Consider the following 19,473-nt stretch of genomic DNA (forward strand, 5'->3'; position numbering starts at 1 on the left):
ATAGAGGAAATCAGAAAGGGGAAAGGCATACAGCATTTCAGATTCCAAAGTACCTCTTTATCCCTAGGAACTATCAAGCTTAGACTGCAGACTGGTGCTTGCTTAACTCAGTGCTATTTTTGTTCCATTTTTTTCCAGTTGCATTCTTAAGGCACAGTGGTTAAAAGATGAAGTACAGATTTATTTAAACCTTAGGGCTGCACAGCAGAAGGCCTAACAGTACACACTCAAATACCACCTATCAGTATATTAAATATGTTTATACTTTTGGAATCTTCATTCTTACAGGAGAATATTTAAACTTGGAGCCAGGCTCCATACTATTAGCTGTGAGAATGCTGCCAAAACCAGCATTTTAGCAGTGAATTCTATATTACACCCTCAGAAGGTAGGTAGACAAATTTCTGGTTTAAGTGAAAAATAGAAGACACCTTGGTTCGGAAGGTGAGATCTTAAACGCATTACTACCGTGTCCCAGTGAAATACACATAGGTTTGGGTTGATGGACAGTGCACCCAATTCAGAAACTCATTTGTCTGATATATTCGCAATCTGGAACAGTGTCTTCATCTGAAGCCACTCCAAGGAAATATCCTGCAGTGGTTTTAAACAGTGGAGCTGTGAGTGCAGACAGCAGAGTAGGTAATTTCCAGTGGGAAACCTGTGTAATTGTGGCAGATCTAGTTAAATGGAGCCTTTAAGAAACCATTGTATAAGAGGGTGTCTAGATAGGGATGTGCCTCTAAAATGAGGCAGTACCACAGAAAATGCTGCTATCTGCGGTTTGAAAGTGCTTCCTACCATCCTGTAAGAATTCTAGTACTGCAGGAATATTGGGCCTCAATGGATCCTTCTTACTCCTGCACCATCTGGCAAAGGCTTTCCATGTGCAATTGTATATGAGTGTGGTGGCGGGTGCCTGGATGTCAGCATAATGGATATCACTTCATCTGAGAGGCCTCTGGCCATCAACCTCTGCTATTCTACTTCCATGCAGTCAAGTGGAACCACTATGGAACAGGATGGTGTACTGGACCTTGAATGAGCACGTCTTCCTCCAAGGGTAGATGCAGAGGAGGCCTCACTACCAATTCCTTGAGAGTTTAAAATCAGGGCCTCCTTGGCTAATAAGGTGCTATAATGATGACAAGGACCTTATATGCCATAAAAGGTTAAATTGAATTGATGACAAGGACCTTTAGTTCCTTCTGTCCAAGGATGAAAATATCTTGTGTAGAACCTTTGGGGAAGCAAGTTCATCACCAGATGACGTCCCAGGAGTCTTGTCACCATCAGAAATAAAGACATCTTTATAGACCACTCTTCGTCCTGGATTGGCTGGCAGCTTAGCCAGTCTGTCTGAATGTGTAAGTGCCCGTCTACATGCTCTACTTGGATTGAGGTTAGGTTGGTTTCTGTCCAGAGAAGTATTTTTAACACTTATGAGTATAGTTGTGATGAATGCAATCCCCCTATTGTGCCGGTGCATCTTAGGTACTACATTGTCAATCCATACCAGGATATGACAACTTGAATTTTGGACCTGAATAAGGTTAATACTAGATACAGTGCACAGATCTCCAGTCTGTTTATGGGTAGTTTGGATTCTGCCATTGGCCATAAACCTTGCATTGGATGGTCCTCCAGTATCACTCCCCATCCTGTCAGGCTGGTGTTGGTAAATATCTGCAGTTAGTCTGAGATGTGGTACTTCTTGCCTTGACGCAGGTTGGTCAGTTGAGTCCACCAAGTCAGACTGGAACTTCCTGAGAGACGGTCTTGTCCGTCTTGTTCACAATATCCAGATGGTATGGATGTAATAGCTTCTGAAGGCCCCTGAAATGTAGTTGCCCTAATTTTCCAGATCTTTGCTTCTGGGAGAAGTAGGGCACAATGTGATGAATTTAGGATGAGTCCCAGATGTTTCAGTCACTGGGTAGGACTGAGGGAGCTCATCTAGGTTGACAAGAAAGCTGTGGCTTTGTAATACTCGTATGGCTGTTTGCCAGTGACTTTTCCTTGTAACTGAATCTTATGAGTAGGTTGTCCAGATAAGGATGGATGTGTACACCCATTTCCCTGAGATAGATGATAGGTGCTAGGGGTACCTTGGAAAACATGAGTGGTGCTATTGAAAGTCTGAAGGACAAGGCTGAAAATGACAGTTGTTGACACATAAGCGGAGATATTTCTTGTGGCCAGGGAGGATGGGGATGTGCAGGTAAGCTTTGGTCAAGTCCAATAATGTCATGAAGTCATTGGGTTACAGGGCTTCAGTGATAGAACAAAGGGATTCCATTCGAAATTTCCTCAGTTTGATCAATCTGTTGAGGAATTTGAAGTCCAATATGGCATTTTTCTTGGGGACTGTAAAAAAGAAAAGAAAAAAGGAATAGATCCCCTGCTGATCTTCATCTGGAGGCACCTTTTCTATAGTCCAAATATCCAGGAGGTGCTGAAGAGCCATTTGGGTTCTGAGCTGTTTGGCCTTGCTACTGCACTTGGGTGAAGGAATGAACCTCTGAGGTAATCCTGGAAAACTCCTAAGGAATATCCTTTGGAGACTATCTCCAACACCCGGTTGTTTGTCTGATGTTGAGACCACATCTGTTGAAACTGAGTAGCCTCCTTCCCACAAAGATCTGCACACAGTCATGCTTTGGAATTTTTGTTGTCCTGGTTGGGCTTGTCAATCTTATTTGAACTGGTGAATGACTTATACAAGCCCTGGCAATGAAAGTAACAGCCAAAATTGTTGTTTTCCCAAGTAGGTTTCCTGGAATCTAGAAATTCTAGGTAATGTGCACTGAGACCTGAAGGTGAGTTGACTAGAGGTTTTTCTGTTATTTCTGCTGACGTACCTGGATATATGTTCTGCTGGTCACTCAAATGATTTTTCGATTTAAAATTTGAACAACTCCAGGGATATATTTTCTGCCTTTGGTATAAAAATAATTGACAAACTGCCCCACCACCAGGTTTTATTTTATTAGACACAACCTTTTGATGAAAGTTCCAGTTCCGATTATAATAAAAGCGAATATCAAGATAAACTTCTTAAACTGATCAACATCAGTGCCATCTAGTACCCAGCGGAGGGAGAACAGTTTTCTCTTAGAAAAGTCCATAATCATTGGTTCAGGTTGATTTACTGGAAGATCTTCCCTAAAACAATGTTCAGATTTCTTTTTAACTATCCAATTCTTTGCAATCCAACTCTTGTACGAGACAAAAGAACTGCATTATAAGCAGGATTGGAATACTATCGTTTGCTAGCTTTGGAAAGTGACAAATCTCTTTAAAATTCACTGCTAAATCATTGAAATGTTAAACAATAAAATTACCAGAATGCAGTCATCTAACCCCCCCAACCAAGTCTCAGTCAAATCCCCTTAGTCACCTCAGCAAACATGAATATGATTCGTATGAAATTGCTGTACGAGCCACAACAATCTTCTGTCCATACTGGAATTAGATAATTTCTATCAGAGTCTTTCCCTATGAATAGCATCAGAGGTTCCTTTAATAACCATGAAACCATCAAATAGAGCACCATTGGGAGAAAAAAAATCTCAGCTAAATGTGAAAGCACGAAACAATGGTCCATAACTGATGATCCTCTTCTAAAATTGATCTGCTCCTAGCCAAGGACATCATTTTGCTCAGTCCAATCAAATCATTTCCTGAGCAAGTACAAAGAACAGAGTTTTTCATACAGAAGATAATAGGCTGATGGGGAAATAGTAATTTGAATCAAATACTGACTCTTTTTAAAGACTGCAGCTATTATGATTATGGCTCCATGATTTTGGAATGGTGAACGAAGCACTGATCTGTGTGAAATTAGGAGCAAAAAGATCATTCCTTCAATGAGGGTTCACTCTAAATAGTTCATTTGGGATTAAATCAGAACACCCCACCCCCATGTAGGTGACCGAGGAACTTAAATTCAGCAGGGGACATACCTGGCCATGTGTACAAAATGATAGAGGTCGTTACAGTTCCAGAACCTTGTCTGGGAAAAAAGAAAAAAAATTCTTAATATAAGTTACCCAGATGGAAGATGGAATATAGGCAGGGCTTCTCCATGATCATTAATGGCAGAATGGACAACAGACCACAAGGCTGAGTTGTCACTGTTATTTATAGCTGTAATTGGACATCTCCAGTTCTTATATAAACCCTCCCTTGGAATAAATAAATAAAAATTAGAAGGTAGCTTTCCAAACTCAACACAAAAGGATAATTTAACCAAGTTCTAATCTAAAGACATTTTAAGCTAGAGGAAGGTAATACACAAGACTGATTACTGGATTCAGTCAGTAAATAATGTTCATATACAGATTTTGCTATTTAAACTTTAATTTGTGATAACTGCAAGACAGTTTGTAATATGACAATGTTAAAGGCACATTTCATTTAATGCATAGTGTACCATTCTAAAATATCCTAATTTCTTTACAAAGTGCTTCAGCAGCCACATACAAGTACAGCAAAATATATTTACAATCTAGAGTTTAAAATCTTAATTTGCCTAAATGCTTTAAAAACTAGATAAAAATAGTGCTTTCTTTCAGCTTAAATGTGTGAACATACCCTGCCTCTAATTTTTTTAGAGATTTACTTAGATTACAAAAAATTCTGTACAAGTTGTTCTTTAAAAAGTTATTTTCTGCAGGATTTTAAATTTGAAGCACCCTTTTGGGACCCAGCCACCTGTAGATTTCATTTGTAAATAGAAAGGACTAACATAGTATACCTCAAAGTGTGTAGTGTTTTTTTTAAATTAGAATGTAGCTATATGAAATAGGGAACAGCAAACCAGCATCCTTGGAAAAACTAAATATTTTTAAAGAGTTATATTCCTGATTATTTTTAAGAGAGTCTCTCACCATTATCCCTTTGGACAAGCTTGCGTGTACATTATTCTATTGACCCGATTACAGCTTGTATTCCAGTACTCTCCTTAAAAGAAGTTATTAGAAACCTAGCAGATCACATTCAAGTCAATTTTATGGACAAATCTCAGCATCTAACACCTTTGTGTTGCACTGTCTTCACTCAAAATCAACATGGTTTAGCAATTCCTATTCATCTTTTTATGGAATGAGACTGCAGAAAAAAATATTTAACTTGAATAAATTTAAGTATCACTCAGCAATACACTCTTGACTGTGAGCTAGTGGGGGATGAGGCTGATCACAAATGTTGATAAGTGGAATGTTATTTTCCACAATGTAAAATATTTGTATAGAATACTGGAAAATAAACCAAGTTTGCAAGGAGTGCACACAGTGTCTGGTCAAAGATAAGTTAAATTTTGAGGTACAACATAGTGTTAAGAGGCTTAAAATATACATGTTTCATCAAAAATATTTATACACAATCTCTTAAAACATTGTTGCTTTTTACCCCTTTTCTCAGTAATTGCCAATGAAGGTTGTGGAATTCAGTGGCCTTATATGCAACTGTGTTACTTTCCTATTAAGTCTGGCTTTAACAATACATTCAGATGGCCACTAGAGAAAAACTAATGGGAGTGGTGCAGTTAACTTACATGCTTGGAAAAAATACATACATTATAATTTCTAAATATACATGTACATTACATGTATACACTGAAGTTCCTCATTATCTAAAAATTATATAATAACACCATGTTTGTACATACACGATGCACGAGATTGCTAACAAATCAGGGGATCTATCTGCCCTTGGAGTTCAGTGAGAAAAGGCATGACCAGGAGAGGACAGAACAGTGACTGGATCAGAGGGAATGCATCCATCTAGAAAGTTTCCAGGTTAAGACTGAAGAGACACATTCTCATTCATTCATTACATTCTTCATCTCTGCTGGTTATTTCTGAACAGTGTTTAAAGAGATTAAAGGCAAACAATGTTTGGCAAGTGACTTTGGTAAACTTTTCAGGACCACTCTGGTCTCTCTGTATTTTAAAAATGGAAGCACTTATACTGTTTTCACACAGGCTTTAAACACATCCCCCACCTTTAATAAATACCATAGAAAAGTTACCAAAAATAAGGCATCTGTTCTTAATTGTCATTACTTTTTAAAAACTCAAGTCGACAGTGTGCTTTAGCCATCTTCACATCAACATATTTTTGGAGGTTGCAATAATGTTTCCATTTTTTAAGAAAGGGTCAGCTTTTGCCTTCTTTCAGTAAAACCTGGGTAGATGGTTGTCAGTCTGGTTGCTGTCCCACTTTTTAAGGCATATAATTTCCAATGTTGTCTGTTCCAAAAGAATAAACGGTACAAAGAACATGTGTGCACACATGAGAGTGGGACATGAGCCGTACCCAACAATACAGTTTAAAAAGCTGCATAGAACTGCTTTCCAGTGCTCAAGATTTCTTTTTTAAAAAAGGATATACAAGAGGCCACTCCTCCGGTGTATTAAAAACAGTACTTTAAAATATCTTCCTGTGATTTAAAATCAGAAGTTACAGGCAGCACAAAGACCAATCCAAAGGCTGGTGTTCTTCTTGAGGGTGAGGGGTGGGGGTTGTCGTTTTCATGAGCCAGTCAGGTAGGATTTCACAGTGTCTAAGAAATTAACACCAATCAGCAATGTAGTCAAAGTCTCTGAACATTTCCTGCTCATCTTCTGAAAGTATCCGTGGCTCCCGGGGTGGAGTGAGAATAGGTGCTTCTGAGGTAAATTCATCATCAAAATTGCTGACATCTTCTCTTCCCCTTATGACTGGTACAAAAGGAGGCTTCACTTTCTTGGCAAGCAAGGCATTCCATTCTATCAACTAAAAACAGAGCACTCGTTAAGTTTCTCTACTTCTGACTGCTCCTGGATTTCACAAATTTTCTAGCTGGCACTCACCCGGAAAAAGTGATGCTTTTTGACATCTTCAGCATCTTTCTCACCAGCACCAAGACGCCGCTCCGGGTTTCTCCTCAGAAGCTAAAAACAGTATCAAGAATTTGGAGTTAGTACACTTGAGAATTAAATCACTGAAGACTTCCAGGAACAAAATTTTAAAACAGTTGAGAGCAACAATTAAAAGTTAAAATCCTACAGTTGAACTCTAAAGGTACCGAGAACACACAATTACGCACAGAGTATTTGGTGTGAAATGGAGGTTAATCTCTCTTGCAGAAGATTTTTTGTATGTACCTGTTTCTTGAAGCCCCGCTTTCACTTTCCATTCTTTTAGCATGACTTATAACTTGCTTCACCACCAGAATGGGGAGATTTGCCAGTGAGTACAGTTTTGTCCCAGAGATCTTCCCTCTGCCCACAGCCTTCCCGCTCCCTTGTTTTGCGATCCATGCTCTCCCCCTCGTGCTCCCCTTCCATATTAACAGCTCTTTCAAGTTAAAGAAAAGTCACTTACAATCACTTAAACCAAAACACACAAACCTCTGCATTTGCATGTCAACAGACTGATAGAACAGAGAATGCTTGGAAAATAACTAGCTTCTCTGTCCTCCTGGCAGCAGCAGACGGAAGGGGGGGGGGAAGCGAATATCGGCTCTTCCAGGGATTACAATGTCCACTTCTTTGGCAGCGTGTGGTCCTAGGGATTGCTTTGCTCTTTCATTTGGGGTGGGGAATATTTTTGGAACAGTAATATGGATAAAAGTGAAGTTTAAAGGCTAAGTCAGCAATTTGGACTACCGGGTGTAGTTAAGAATAACAGCCTTTGAAATCTGTGCCTTTAAGACTCACTTTATGGATGCAGTTAAGAAAACCAGGCCTGAAGAGTTCTCTGTAGAAAAAGTGCATGGCCAGGAGAGCGTCTCTTTGCTTGTAAACAGAAAAACACAAGGAGACCCCACTGCAAACCAACTGCGCCCTGAAGAGCCTCAAGGTAAACGTTCTAGGCATAATGGGCCATTATGTACAAAATGACCATGATTCATTTAGCTAGCCATGTGATGGCTTTTAATGAGATAGTGACTAGGTTTTTAAAACCTTTGTCAACAGTAAAGAAAGTAAAAATATTATTTCTTTATGCTACTTAACATTTTGAAAATTAAGTCAGCCATTAAGAGGAGTACATTACCATTCTAAATGGTTAGCTCACACTAAAGGAAAACATATCTTTACTTGATGCTTAACATTAAATGAATTGGGATCAGACATATATTAGGCACAATAAAATAGACATGTATGCATATTAGAATGATCTTACCCTTCTCATTATGGAGATGGCCTCTGTAGAAAGGAACCGAGGATATCTTACTTCATCGTTTACAATACTGTCAAAAACCTCCTCTTCATCATCTCCAGGAAAAGGAGACTGGGGATTTGGGAGGGGAGGGGAAGAATCACAAATATAAAGTTACAGGCAACTGATTTTAACTATTCTATTTTAGTAAAAGAATTGCTCAAATCTGAACAACCACAGAATTAAACTCGAGCAAACTTCTGCCTGCAAAGGAGAGAGGTTTGTTTTAACATTTCCATCCTCCCACTACAAATCCCACATCACATTCAGCTTTGTTGTGGGGAGGGAGTGCAGTGACAACTAGAGGCAGTGTTGTAGAGCACAACCCTTATGACATTATGGAGAGAATCCATATTGTAAATAAAGCAGGATTTTGCCTCTTCTAACCATGCAAGTTCTTTTCCTCACTTTCCTTAGACTAAGAATTCTTCAGACTTCCTAGAGACTCTGTCCTTGTGGTAGAGCTGTAATTTAAATTTTACCTCATCTTGTATTTAGCTGTTATTTCTATTCATTTGTAAGAGTTAAAGATATACTACCTTTATTGACCAGGTTTCCTTGCTGCTCACATGATTTTCATCTGTTATCTTGGCTAGTAATGATGGTGTCTACAGCACTTTGTCTACAGTAAAGTTTATATTTTGTGCCTTCAAAATTAGACAAGTGTATGTTAAAAAATCTCCCTGGGTTAAGTGTTAGTGGGTAAGTTGTTTATCAGTTTTGCCAACGTGCCTTGAAGCATGCAGGTGCTCTGTTGTTGTTGCTGTTTTAAATAGACATATTACCTATTTATTTTAACTGTAGACTTGTTTCCTACCCATCACCAAAGTCCCTGGGTGAGGTACAGTTATAAAAAAGGGTATATTTTAAATATTTTATTACATTTAGAGTTATTGTACAGACGTTTATTTTATAATTGTAATTGTGTATGCCTACTAAAGGTGTGTATTTGTACATTACATGACACTTACCTCACCAACGAGCATTTCATAGATGAGCACACCAAGACCCCACCAGTCCACAGCTCTTGTATAAGATGTTTCTGTCAACACTTCTGGAGCAAGAAATTCTGGAGTGCCACAGAATGTACTTGTTCTGTCACCAAATCCCATGCCTGAAAGAGTTATACAATTTCTGAAAACTGATTCCAACTACATTGTATCTCTGTCTGAAATGGATGGGGGTTTTCTCCTTTGAAAGACCATGACCAATGAGTGATTATGCTACTTCGAAATATACAGTGGTGTACCATGTAGATATAATTTCCTCTCTCTATCCCTAACTTCGCATCATCTATTCAATTTTTTGAGACTAAGGACTCTTTTAGAATTTGAATGCAATGTGGTGGGTACAGCCACAAAATGGCTACTACAGGCCTGTAGCCAACCACAAATTGGCTGCAATTGCTTACGTTCAGTTACACAGTACAGTGGTGGCAACTGCTGCCATACCAATGTTTTAAAAAGTCTGCACAACCAATCTAATCTCCAGCACTTGGCAGGCCCCGGGGAAGATGTCAGCAGGAGCCACCATGTTGGGCACGATAATCTTCGCTAACAATATAATGAAGTTGGGAAATTCTTGTTCATTCAAAGGAGGTCAGGTTCTAATTCATTTGGTCAGTTGTTTACAATTGCCCCCCCCCATCCCCCCCCAAAAGAAAGGAACCTGAGTTTACTAGAGAACTTAGTAAAAGTGTGCATGGTTTTTATTCAGGTGAGAAAAAAGCAAAACATTTAGTTCTGACTCTAAACTAAGCAAGGTGAGCAACTTTCAACATTTCTACATGCTAATAATAGAACTTTTTCTCCCAAGTTAACATAGCTGAAGTATATCCAAAGATGGCAATTATTTTTGTGGGTCAACAGGAAGTTAATTTTATAAGTGAGAAAAACAAAATGTAACTATATTTAGTTTTGAAATTTTAGCTCTTCTATCAGATACATAAAGTGTTATGTTTTATAGTGTACCATTGGTACTCCAGACAAATGCAAGTATGAAGGACTCCTATAATTACAGTTTGACTTTTATCCCTTTAAATATAGGTATGGGCCTAATCCTTTCCAGACATATTAATTTCATTATTGGGATGTCCCATTCTCCATGGAAATATCTACAAGCTGTTTTATAAAAATAAAAAAAATTAAAACCTACCAATAAAATTAAACCAAGAACAGGGGCAAAACGTGGACATAAATAGCAGATGGAAACAATTTACAATTACATCACATTTAAACTGAGAAGTGAAACAGGACTTCTGGGATGGAGCTGCACCATGGCAGCTTCTGAGTTTATTGGAGGAACAGTGCAATCCGAATTTATAACAGGGGTCTATAAATCACCAGAGATAAGCCATGAGTCCAAAGTAGTTCTCCAAGAGGGTAAAGATAGAGAACGTTTCTGCAACTCACATGGGAGTTGAGGGCTTATGGTTGGAAGGACATCTTGGCTTGCAATCACCAAGATAACTGGACTCTTAAGCACATCCACTTCCCCCATTCTTGATTAAGGCTAGATCATCAATTTTAGTGATTAAGAGGGTTTTGGTTTTGTAGCCAGAGAGATTGGGCTTGTGGTGAGTTAAAAAACTTGCCTTTGTGCCTCATAATTTACAACAGAAGGAAAGGAAAAAAGAGATAGACCATAATCCAATTTGGGATTTTACAGTATGAGATCTTTCTTTTTCCCATAAACTGAGGACATGATTTTTCCCTTAAAGGGTTTTTGTGGACTATTTAGTGATTCTTAATTTTTACACTTCAAAAGTGCTTTTGAAAAAAAAGGAATACTACTAAAGAGGTGCCAACTGGATATAAACAGAGCTTTTTCGGGTATGTGTGTGTCTTGCAATGTGACCTTGCAGCTGTTTAAACTTGAGATAAAGCCTGGACTCTTAGGCTCATTCCGCATATGCAGAATAATGCACTTTCAAACTGCTTTCAATGCTCTTTGAAGCTGTGTGGAATACCAAAATCCACTTGCAAACAGTTGTGAAAGTGGTTTGAAAACGCATTATTCTGCGTGTGCGGAAGGGGCCTTATAGACTATGATGGTTGCTATGGAAATCTCTGAACTTTGAACTGTGACTTTTGAGTTGAACTCAGAATTGAATCATAGGAATATAGTTAAAACAGGTTGAAGAGCAACATCTACTGGTAGATTACAATGTCTATAAGGAGATGATCAACACAAGAGGATATAGTCAAGAAATTAGTTGAACAATTAACAGGAAAATGGGAATTATTTGAGTGTAAAATACAACAGAAACTGGATAATTTAAACCTAGAGATGGTAAAGATGAAAATGAGTTAATAGACCAAGCTAAAAAAAAACCGTGGAAACCTCTTTAAAACAAGCAATTAGTGACGTTAAACTGACTAGTGATTGTGTTAAACAAGTGGAGGGCAAAACATACACTCTGAAACAGGATATGGAAAAACAACTGGAAGATATTGCTGTATTGAAATTAAGAGAAAAAGAGTTCTTCCTTAGATTCATCGTGGTGCCCAAGATCCCTGGAGAAAATAGTTGTCAAAAAATCCACTCTGCCCTTGCAGACTTTTTGGGGATAGCAGAGAATGATATGGAAATGAAGGCTGGCAAGATCCATAGAGTTAACCTAATATAATATTGCATAAGAGAAAGGAATATGAATTTTAATGGGAAAATTAAGCTTGGATTTTGTCGGCAAAATAGTGACTGAACACGGTCCAAAAGGCAAAGAAATTTCTTGAGAGATATGAAGAGGACCTGGAGATGAGAGGATTTAGTATACCTGGATCAAGGAGGACCAGAAACATACCATTATGGAGAAACAGAAGACTCCAAGGGATTAGACTGAAAGTAAATATCTGGTATACAATACGAGTTATAAAATATTTGAACCAGAAATCACTAGGTGAAGAATTTATTTCAGCAAGTCTTAAAAATAAAAAATGGGTGGTGTTATATATTAAATCATGCTTTGAAGTCAAACTGAAATTAATTGACGAATCAGAGTGATACATGGAGGTGGAAATCAATTTGTTGGGTAATGAAATTATGATGTTGGCAATATATGGATATCATTTACAGAAACTGACAGATCTTTCATAAGAAAGTTGGTGTGTGATGGGGAACTAGAATGGTGTGGTATTGCCACAAATGGACAGAATCTCATAATAAAGTACTAAAAGTACACAAGGTAAATTGCCAAAATAATTTTTGACATGGTGGATATTTTTTGTTGGGTGAAGGTTTGGTGGAAAGAGAATGGAAACAAAAGTGAATATACATATCATTCAAAAACACACAACTATTTTTCAAGAATTTACATAATTTGGGTTTCAAAGAACTTGGCCTCTAAAATAAACAAAGTATAGATTTTTCCAAAGACTTTGTCAGACCACAATCCAGTAGCTTTGAAGTGTAAAATTAAATGAGACTTTATTACAAAAAGACATGGTGGTTCAGGAATTGAGAATAATTTGAATAAGGGTATTGATAATAGGATGGTTTGGGATGCAAGTAAAACTTATATGAGGGGATATCTGATTCAATACAATTCTGTACTTAAAAAAAGAAAGGCAATAGAAAATGCAAAAAGTATCAGAGAAGAGAAAAGGAAAAACAATTGAAAAAATATCCGAGGGACAAAACTATTTTGCAACAGATAAAAACTTTACAACCAATCATACCACTAATTACAGTGAAGGAGATGGAAACAAAGTTGAAAATTTTAAAGGTAAAGAATTCTGAATTTGCCAATAAACCAAGGAAGTGGTTGGCGTATAAATTAAGAAAAGAACAGGAAAAGAGACTGATTTTGAAATTACAAGGAGGAGACAATATTTTGATGGACAAAAGGCAAATACAAAAAGTATTTTTAACTACTATGTGAACCTACATAAAGGCCAAGAACTTTTGATGGTAAAAACAGAATATCTTAGAAAATGCAACTTGCCTAATGTTACCAATGAGAAGAGGATTATTATGAGTGGTACTTTAACAATAATAGAGGTGGTGGAGGCTCTACAAAAATTAAACTAGGAAAGACATGGATGACCTTTCAGGCTTATACTATAAATGCTTTGAAGATGAGATTTTACAACCTCTGCAAAATACAATTCTGATGCACCCCTCTCTCTCCTTCTCTCTGTATCTTTAATTTTGTAGGCTGCCACCAGGAATAAAATTCCAAAAACCCTTTTATTTCCCCTTTTATTCTATTCTTTTCTTGGTAGTGTGTATAAGAGGAAAGGCAAACGGATGGCATTCGTGGTACTAAGGAAAATCAAGTTGGAGTTCCAATATTTCATTGAACTAAAATAAGACTTTATTTGTACTGGTAGGTAACTTCAAGTTTTCAAACAAATTATTTCCAAAGGTTAAAATAAAATATAACTGAGGCACCAACTACTTTACATAACTTCCAGTCAGCATAAAGTCATTCTGACCCTTTTACTCTTATATTGAAACTATGGTCCCTTCTGCACATGCAAAATAATGCGTTTTCAAACCACTTTCACAACTGTTTGCAAGTGGATTTTGCCATTCTGCACAGCTTCAAAGAGCACTGAAAGCAGTTTGAAAGTGCATTATTCTGCATGTGCAGAATGAGCCATTGTCTCCCTTCTGTGATTGTCTGACAGGTTTTCTCCTGAGAGAGAGATTTGACACTCTAACTCTGAGTTCTCTCTCTGTATAAAACCACACAGCCAAAATTCCTCTCACAGAGATATGACAAATTTCATGCTCCCACAGATATGACAGAACTTTTTTTCCACACAGAACTCTTTCTCTGTGTTCAGCACAGCCTCTCAATCTCTCACACAGAGTTCTCCAGCTCTTCAACTGACACAATTTGTCTTCACCCCCTTTTATATTCTTTCTTCCACTCCTCACATAACCCAATAACAGCTCTCCTGCCTTTTTATGGCCACACCTTCCCTCTCTCCTATTCAGCACTCAGTTTAAAGACACACAAACCTACAATCATTTCAATCCAACATTAAAATCATTACAACAATGAACTCTATCTTGCAAGGAGAATAGATGCCAGATTCATGGAAGATAGCTAACATAGCATTAATACCTGAACAAGGGCAAGACATATCTTTGGCAAAGAACTATAGACCAATATCAATAACTGCAGACCAATACCATTACTCAACAATGATTATAAGATATTTATAACAATTTCAAATAGATTGAAAACTGTGTTACTGGATGTTTACTCATGAAGACTGATGTGGTTTTTTTCAACTAAAAAGACAACTGAGAGACGATGGTAGGACTGTGTTGGAATATTTGGAAAAACACGATGATATTTTTAGATGCAGAGAAAATATTTGATAATGTGAACTGTTCTTTTTTGTTTAAGGTCTTGAAAAATATGAATTGTGGAGAGACTTTTATTAAATGCATGAAAATGATGTATATACTACAAACAACAAATTGTTGTTAATGAAGATCTACATTGAAAGAAGCTGATAATAAGGCAAATAAGATTGAAATTATTGAAGGAGTTATGAAAAAATGGCTAAGGATTTTAAGGAGCTAAAGACCAGGATGGATTGTGTAGAAGCTGCACATCTGGATTTCCAGTGGAATAGTGTTTCACTCTGGCTGAGCCCATGAGTGCTCCCAGACTACACACTGCTGATAGGGACTATTTTTTGGCTGCAGAGAACGTTTTTCTTAGCTCTTGCCTCCCCAGATACTGGGGAGAATTTGTTTTTTTAGATCTAAAAAAAGGGAAAAGTGGTTCTGTAGATAAAAGCACAATCTGAACCGATGACTTGGGCAGACTTCTGGCTACAATTGAAGACACTGAGAAGACTCTCTGGTGCCAGATTCTAGAATTGTGAATACACAACGCAGGAGTTCTGATGAAGATCTTAACTGGTAGACAGATTTATATGGGAAGGAAAACAAGTACTTGTGTCCACAAATGAACTGGTAGCAAGTGGAGAGCTTTTAAAGCTGGTGAGATGCCTAGATGCACTTTCCAGTCAATTCAAAAGCATTCCCTAATCAATGTTCAGTAGTATCTTAATGGAACAGGCTGTCCCTCACCCACTTTCTGTTCAATAGGGTATGTGTACATTTTGTACTCTGATACCTACAAAATGTAGCAAAGTTGAGACCACCTGAGAAACCACCATATCCTGCCTCTCCCACAGGAGGTAAAAGTAGAAGCCAGAGTGGAAGTGGATTTGGGATTCCACTCCCATCTTTGTAATGTCATCTGGGAATCTGGCAGGGCATTGCTTTCTTAATGAGTCACTTCCAGTGTGAACAGAGGAGAGATGGCTATAATGTTCATTCATGGCAACACACTTCGTGCTAGGGGAAGAGGTAACTCTTGGTATTTGAATAGTACTTTACAGTGTTTGCCACTGCCAGAAAATCCTGTCATTATAAAGCATATTTTTGAATGGCTTACCTTCCTTGCAGAGGCCAAAGTCAGCTATCTTCACAAAACCTTCTGTATCCAGCAACAAGTTATCCAATTTCAAATCTCTGCAAGTACAGAGAAGGTCAAGTCAAATTATGGCTACAGTCAGATCCTAAGTACTCGCTACAACCATTTACAAACACTTAATGTATTTCTTTTTCAAAATAAAAATATTTGAAAATAGTTGGTAGATTTGTGCAAATATTTTATGGCAAAACCCTCTGTCAGCAAAAAAAAATTAATGTTTTTATTAGTCTGAAAAGAATATGCAAAGTGGGATATATCCCTAAACTGTATACCTCTTGTTTCCATGGATCTCAAGCTGTGCCTTATTCAGAAAAAAATTATGTTCAGGATATACATGACTCCACAGCACATTTTTTTAGTAACTAGTGGTGCTGTAACTTACAAGACATGTTTTTTAAATATAAGCTTTGGGCTTGTCCAGTTATTTGGCCTTTTTGGGTGGAATTGTGTATTATAATATGCACAACCCATCTGCCTGATCCCTGGAGGTTGGTGAAAATGGACCCTCTATTCTCTTACTGTTGCTAAGACATATTAAAACACTGAAGAGATAAGCACCCACCTCTTGTAATCCAATGGATTGAGGACCTTACATCCTTATCAACGTTTGAATTTATGGCATATAGACCACAATTGCGCATAGAAATATTTTTAGATATTCCAAAACCTTTTACAGACTTGTAAAAGTCTGTAGACTTGCTACCATTCTTGTTATATTTTCTATTTTTTTCTATTTAGGGGGTTGCAATAATTTTTAAAAATTCAAATAAAAGAACGCATAAAGTTTAGGCAACAGACAGAAATCTATGTTATGAATTAACGTACGTACCTATAAACTATCTTGTGCTCATGCAAATATTGAAGTCCAAGAACCACACAGGCAGCATAAAATCTGTTTAAAGATAACAGAATGTGTCAGTTCTCATCTTTCTTTATACTTCTACAAAAGGACAGCTGCTGAAAATCAATAAAATCTTGCATATTTTAAGAGAGCCAAAGCTCAACATCACAGAAATAACCCTGAGCATTAATTTAGAAAGTGGATTTACAACATTATAATCAGAACTAGATGATGCATCTGAAGGTATTCTGCTCATGAAGGAATCTTCTGTTCATGGTTACAGCCATTTCCATTCATAGAAGATTCTTCAGAGAGCACAAGGGCTCCTGTGAATGCAACCCTACAAAACTGGCACACACCCCCCCCCCCCACATCTAGATACACACATGACAGCTACCAATGCATAGATGCGCTGACCCAATAACAGCATGTGCCTCAATCTGGTAGGGTGTGCTTTCCAGCGCCTATCAAACTGGAAGTCTCGTTACAATATATAGGAAAGCCCAGACATAGGTCTCTGTCACGGTGCTCCAAATTAATCAGGAAGGTGCCAAGATTTTTCCCAAACACCTCTTGGCTTGACTAAAATTCTCCATCTCTATTGAAATCTCACAAGTATAAAAACACAATCGTTCACAACTAATGTTTTCCAAATGAAGTTGGCCAACGTTTTCGTGGCAATGCCACAAGTTTGAATGCCACTCTCCTGCAACAATTAGGCCTCATCATATGTGCTCCTGAGTCTGCACCATCTGCAAGAATCCATTTCTTCTTCCTTAACACTGTTAAGGGCTAATCAGGGTTTCCCTTAAACCAGATTCTGAAACCTGAGGTGGAGGCAGTGTTATGCCTGGGCTGATCTTTCCAAAACAAAAACACCCAAATGAAGCTATATAAAAATGAAGTTATATATCAATGCCCAGACATATCTTTTTGGCCAAAGAAAATACACTTACACTGCTCTTGGTTCAGAAAAGACATCAGTGTGAATATGCATCATCAGATCCCCACCAGCCGCATACTCCATTACAAAACACACATGATCTTTGGTTTGGAAACAAGCAAAGAGGTTCACCAGAAAGGGATGCCTTACGCTGTTCACAGTTTCAAAAATCCGTTTCTCACACATGAGACTGGAAAAAGAAATGTTTATAAAGAGTTATCACACTGCCTCAACTATTTCCATCCCAAATACAATAAGTTCCATAGAGTCCAGCTTTCAAACTAAGTTGCAGAAAAATTTACCAGTGTTTTTGTAAAAAGTCACATGACTGCCTCACGAAACCTTCCCAAAACTAATTTGTCCTATATATATATATACATATATATGTTACATGCATCACGCTATTTTCTATTGAAATTAGTCATCACGTATGTTGTCAATATCAGATGATGTTTAGAGGTCTCCCAGAATATCTACAGACTACAGAGATTAGTCCCCTTGAAGAAAATGGCTGATGTGGAATTAGACTCTGCTGAGATACCTCCTCTCTCTAAACTCCACCCTCTCCAAGTTCCACCCCCAAATCTTTAGGAGTTGCTAGCCTAGAGTTGGCAACTCCAATGTGAGTGTTATGTTTAGACATGCTTTGTGGCAACATTTTAAACTGTTTCTATACTGCATCCCATCAGTGTTAGTATATGAGTCCATGCCCCCAAGCTAGTGGAAGATGATAAACCTGCTTCTAAAAATGTTAACCTTTCCCTCTTCTTAACTGTAACCCTTAAATATGATTCAACAGGAAAAAAAGTCTGGCAAAGAAATTCCGTTTGTTTTAAAGTCTGAAGACACCCTCAATGTGCAGAGGACTTTTGGGGCCAGAATTTTCAAATATGGCCGCAGACAGCTAGGATAGTTTCCATTTATTCACATTCTCTGGCAGTCACAGGACAACCACATCCAATTTGAACATAAAGCAAACATTCACAATGCCATGGAGGCAATTATAATGCCAAATTACCACAGCATTTATTAGGTGGAAAGCATAAGCTTCAATGTGCCAATTGCAGGCAATATACATTTCAGAGAATTGCTCATGGAAAGTATAATAACTAAATGGGCCTTATTTACAAAACAGAATTCAAACATTAGCCAAGAGATACAATTAAACTACACTACTGAGAAACATTTTTAATAATATCGATTCTTGTTATAGAAAAGAGGAAAATAACAATGATAGTCCTAGGTGTCAATGATAGTTGTATTTAAAAAGTAGTTATTTATCGTATAAACTCTCTGGCAGGGAGAGAAAGGGGGCTCGGTGCCAGGAAGAAAAAATCAGGAACCCCCCCCCCACCCCCCGTTCTTACAAAGGCATGGTTACTGACATTTAAAGAGGGCTTCATATACACATTTCCAGCCACTAGACTGGGAGAAGAGCCTTGGGCACAGTGTCATTCTGCAGAAAGGTCCTTACTGGGGTGCCCAGAAATAGAGGTGCAACTGGGCTGTTTCAAATACATCAATTCATCTGAAGGACATAGCTTATTGTAATGAATACTGGGTGTGCTCCAGTGAAAGGCTTTGTACAAAAAATGGGTAACACCAGCTAAACTGAACAAAGGAATTGGAAAGGAGGGATATAAGTGATAAGATATGTTTGTTGTTTAAAAAGGCACAACAGCTCTGACCTATAAAACACTCAGGTATATGCTATATATTGGTGTTTGGGCATATGTACATAAGCAAGCTGGAAGCAACACATTAACAGCAGGCTGATCACCACTGTTTCCTCCTGGCAGAAACTTATTTTATGTCATACTGTGAACCTACATTTACTTCTAATCTATGGTTGTATTCAGATGTCACCCAAACAAACCCTGATTTTTTAATCACAAATATGAGCCCTGCTTATTCTTTAGCTTGCACATTTCTGTTCCTCTTCTGCAGCCAAGATTTCCTAAACTATGAACTCTTCAGCTTAAGCAGTTTCTTATTACTTTGATTTGAAAAGCTTTA

General features: G+C 37.8%; 1 protein-coding gene across 3 annotated transcripts in view; it reads right to left on the bottom strand.

Annotated features, from left to right (window-relative positions):
• Positions 1 to 4,344: 4,344 nt before the first annotated feature.
• Positions 4,345 to 19,473, bottom strand: part of PKN2 (protein kinase N2) — a 73,149-nt gene continuing 58,020 nt past the window's right edge. For all 3 annotated transcript variants that reach the window (XM_048496634.1, XM_048496633.1, XM_048496635.1), the window contains exons 16-22: positions 17,471 to 17,647; positions 16,503 to 16,565; positions 15,635 to 15,711; positions 9,180 to 9,322; positions 8,173 to 8,280; positions 6,858 to 6,938; positions 4,345 to 6,780 (exon numbers count right to left, since the gene is read on the bottom strand). In XM_048496634.1, coding sequence (XP_048352591.1) covers positions 6,577 to 6,780; positions 6,858 to 6,938; positions 8,173 to 8,280; positions 9,180 to 9,322; positions 15,635 to 15,711; positions 16,503 to 16,565; positions 17,471 to 17,647 — 853 coding nt within the window. In that variant the 3' untranslated portion in view covers positions 4,345 to 6,576. The remainder of the gene's footprint in view (positions 6,781 to 6,857; positions 6,939 to 8,172; positions 8,281 to 9,179; positions 9,323 to 15,634; positions 15,712 to 16,502; positions 16,566 to 17,470; positions 17,648 to 19,473) is intronic.

Source organism: Sphaerodactylus townsendi, linkage group LG05 (genome assembly GCF_021028975.2).
Source record: "Sphaerodactylus townsendi isolate TG3544 linkage group LG05, MPM_Stown_v2.3, whole genome shotgun sequence".
In the NCBI taxonomy this organism is placed as follows: Eukaryota; Metazoa; Chordata; class Lepidosauria; order Squamata; family Sphaerodactylidae; genus Sphaerodactylus; species Sphaerodactylus townsendi.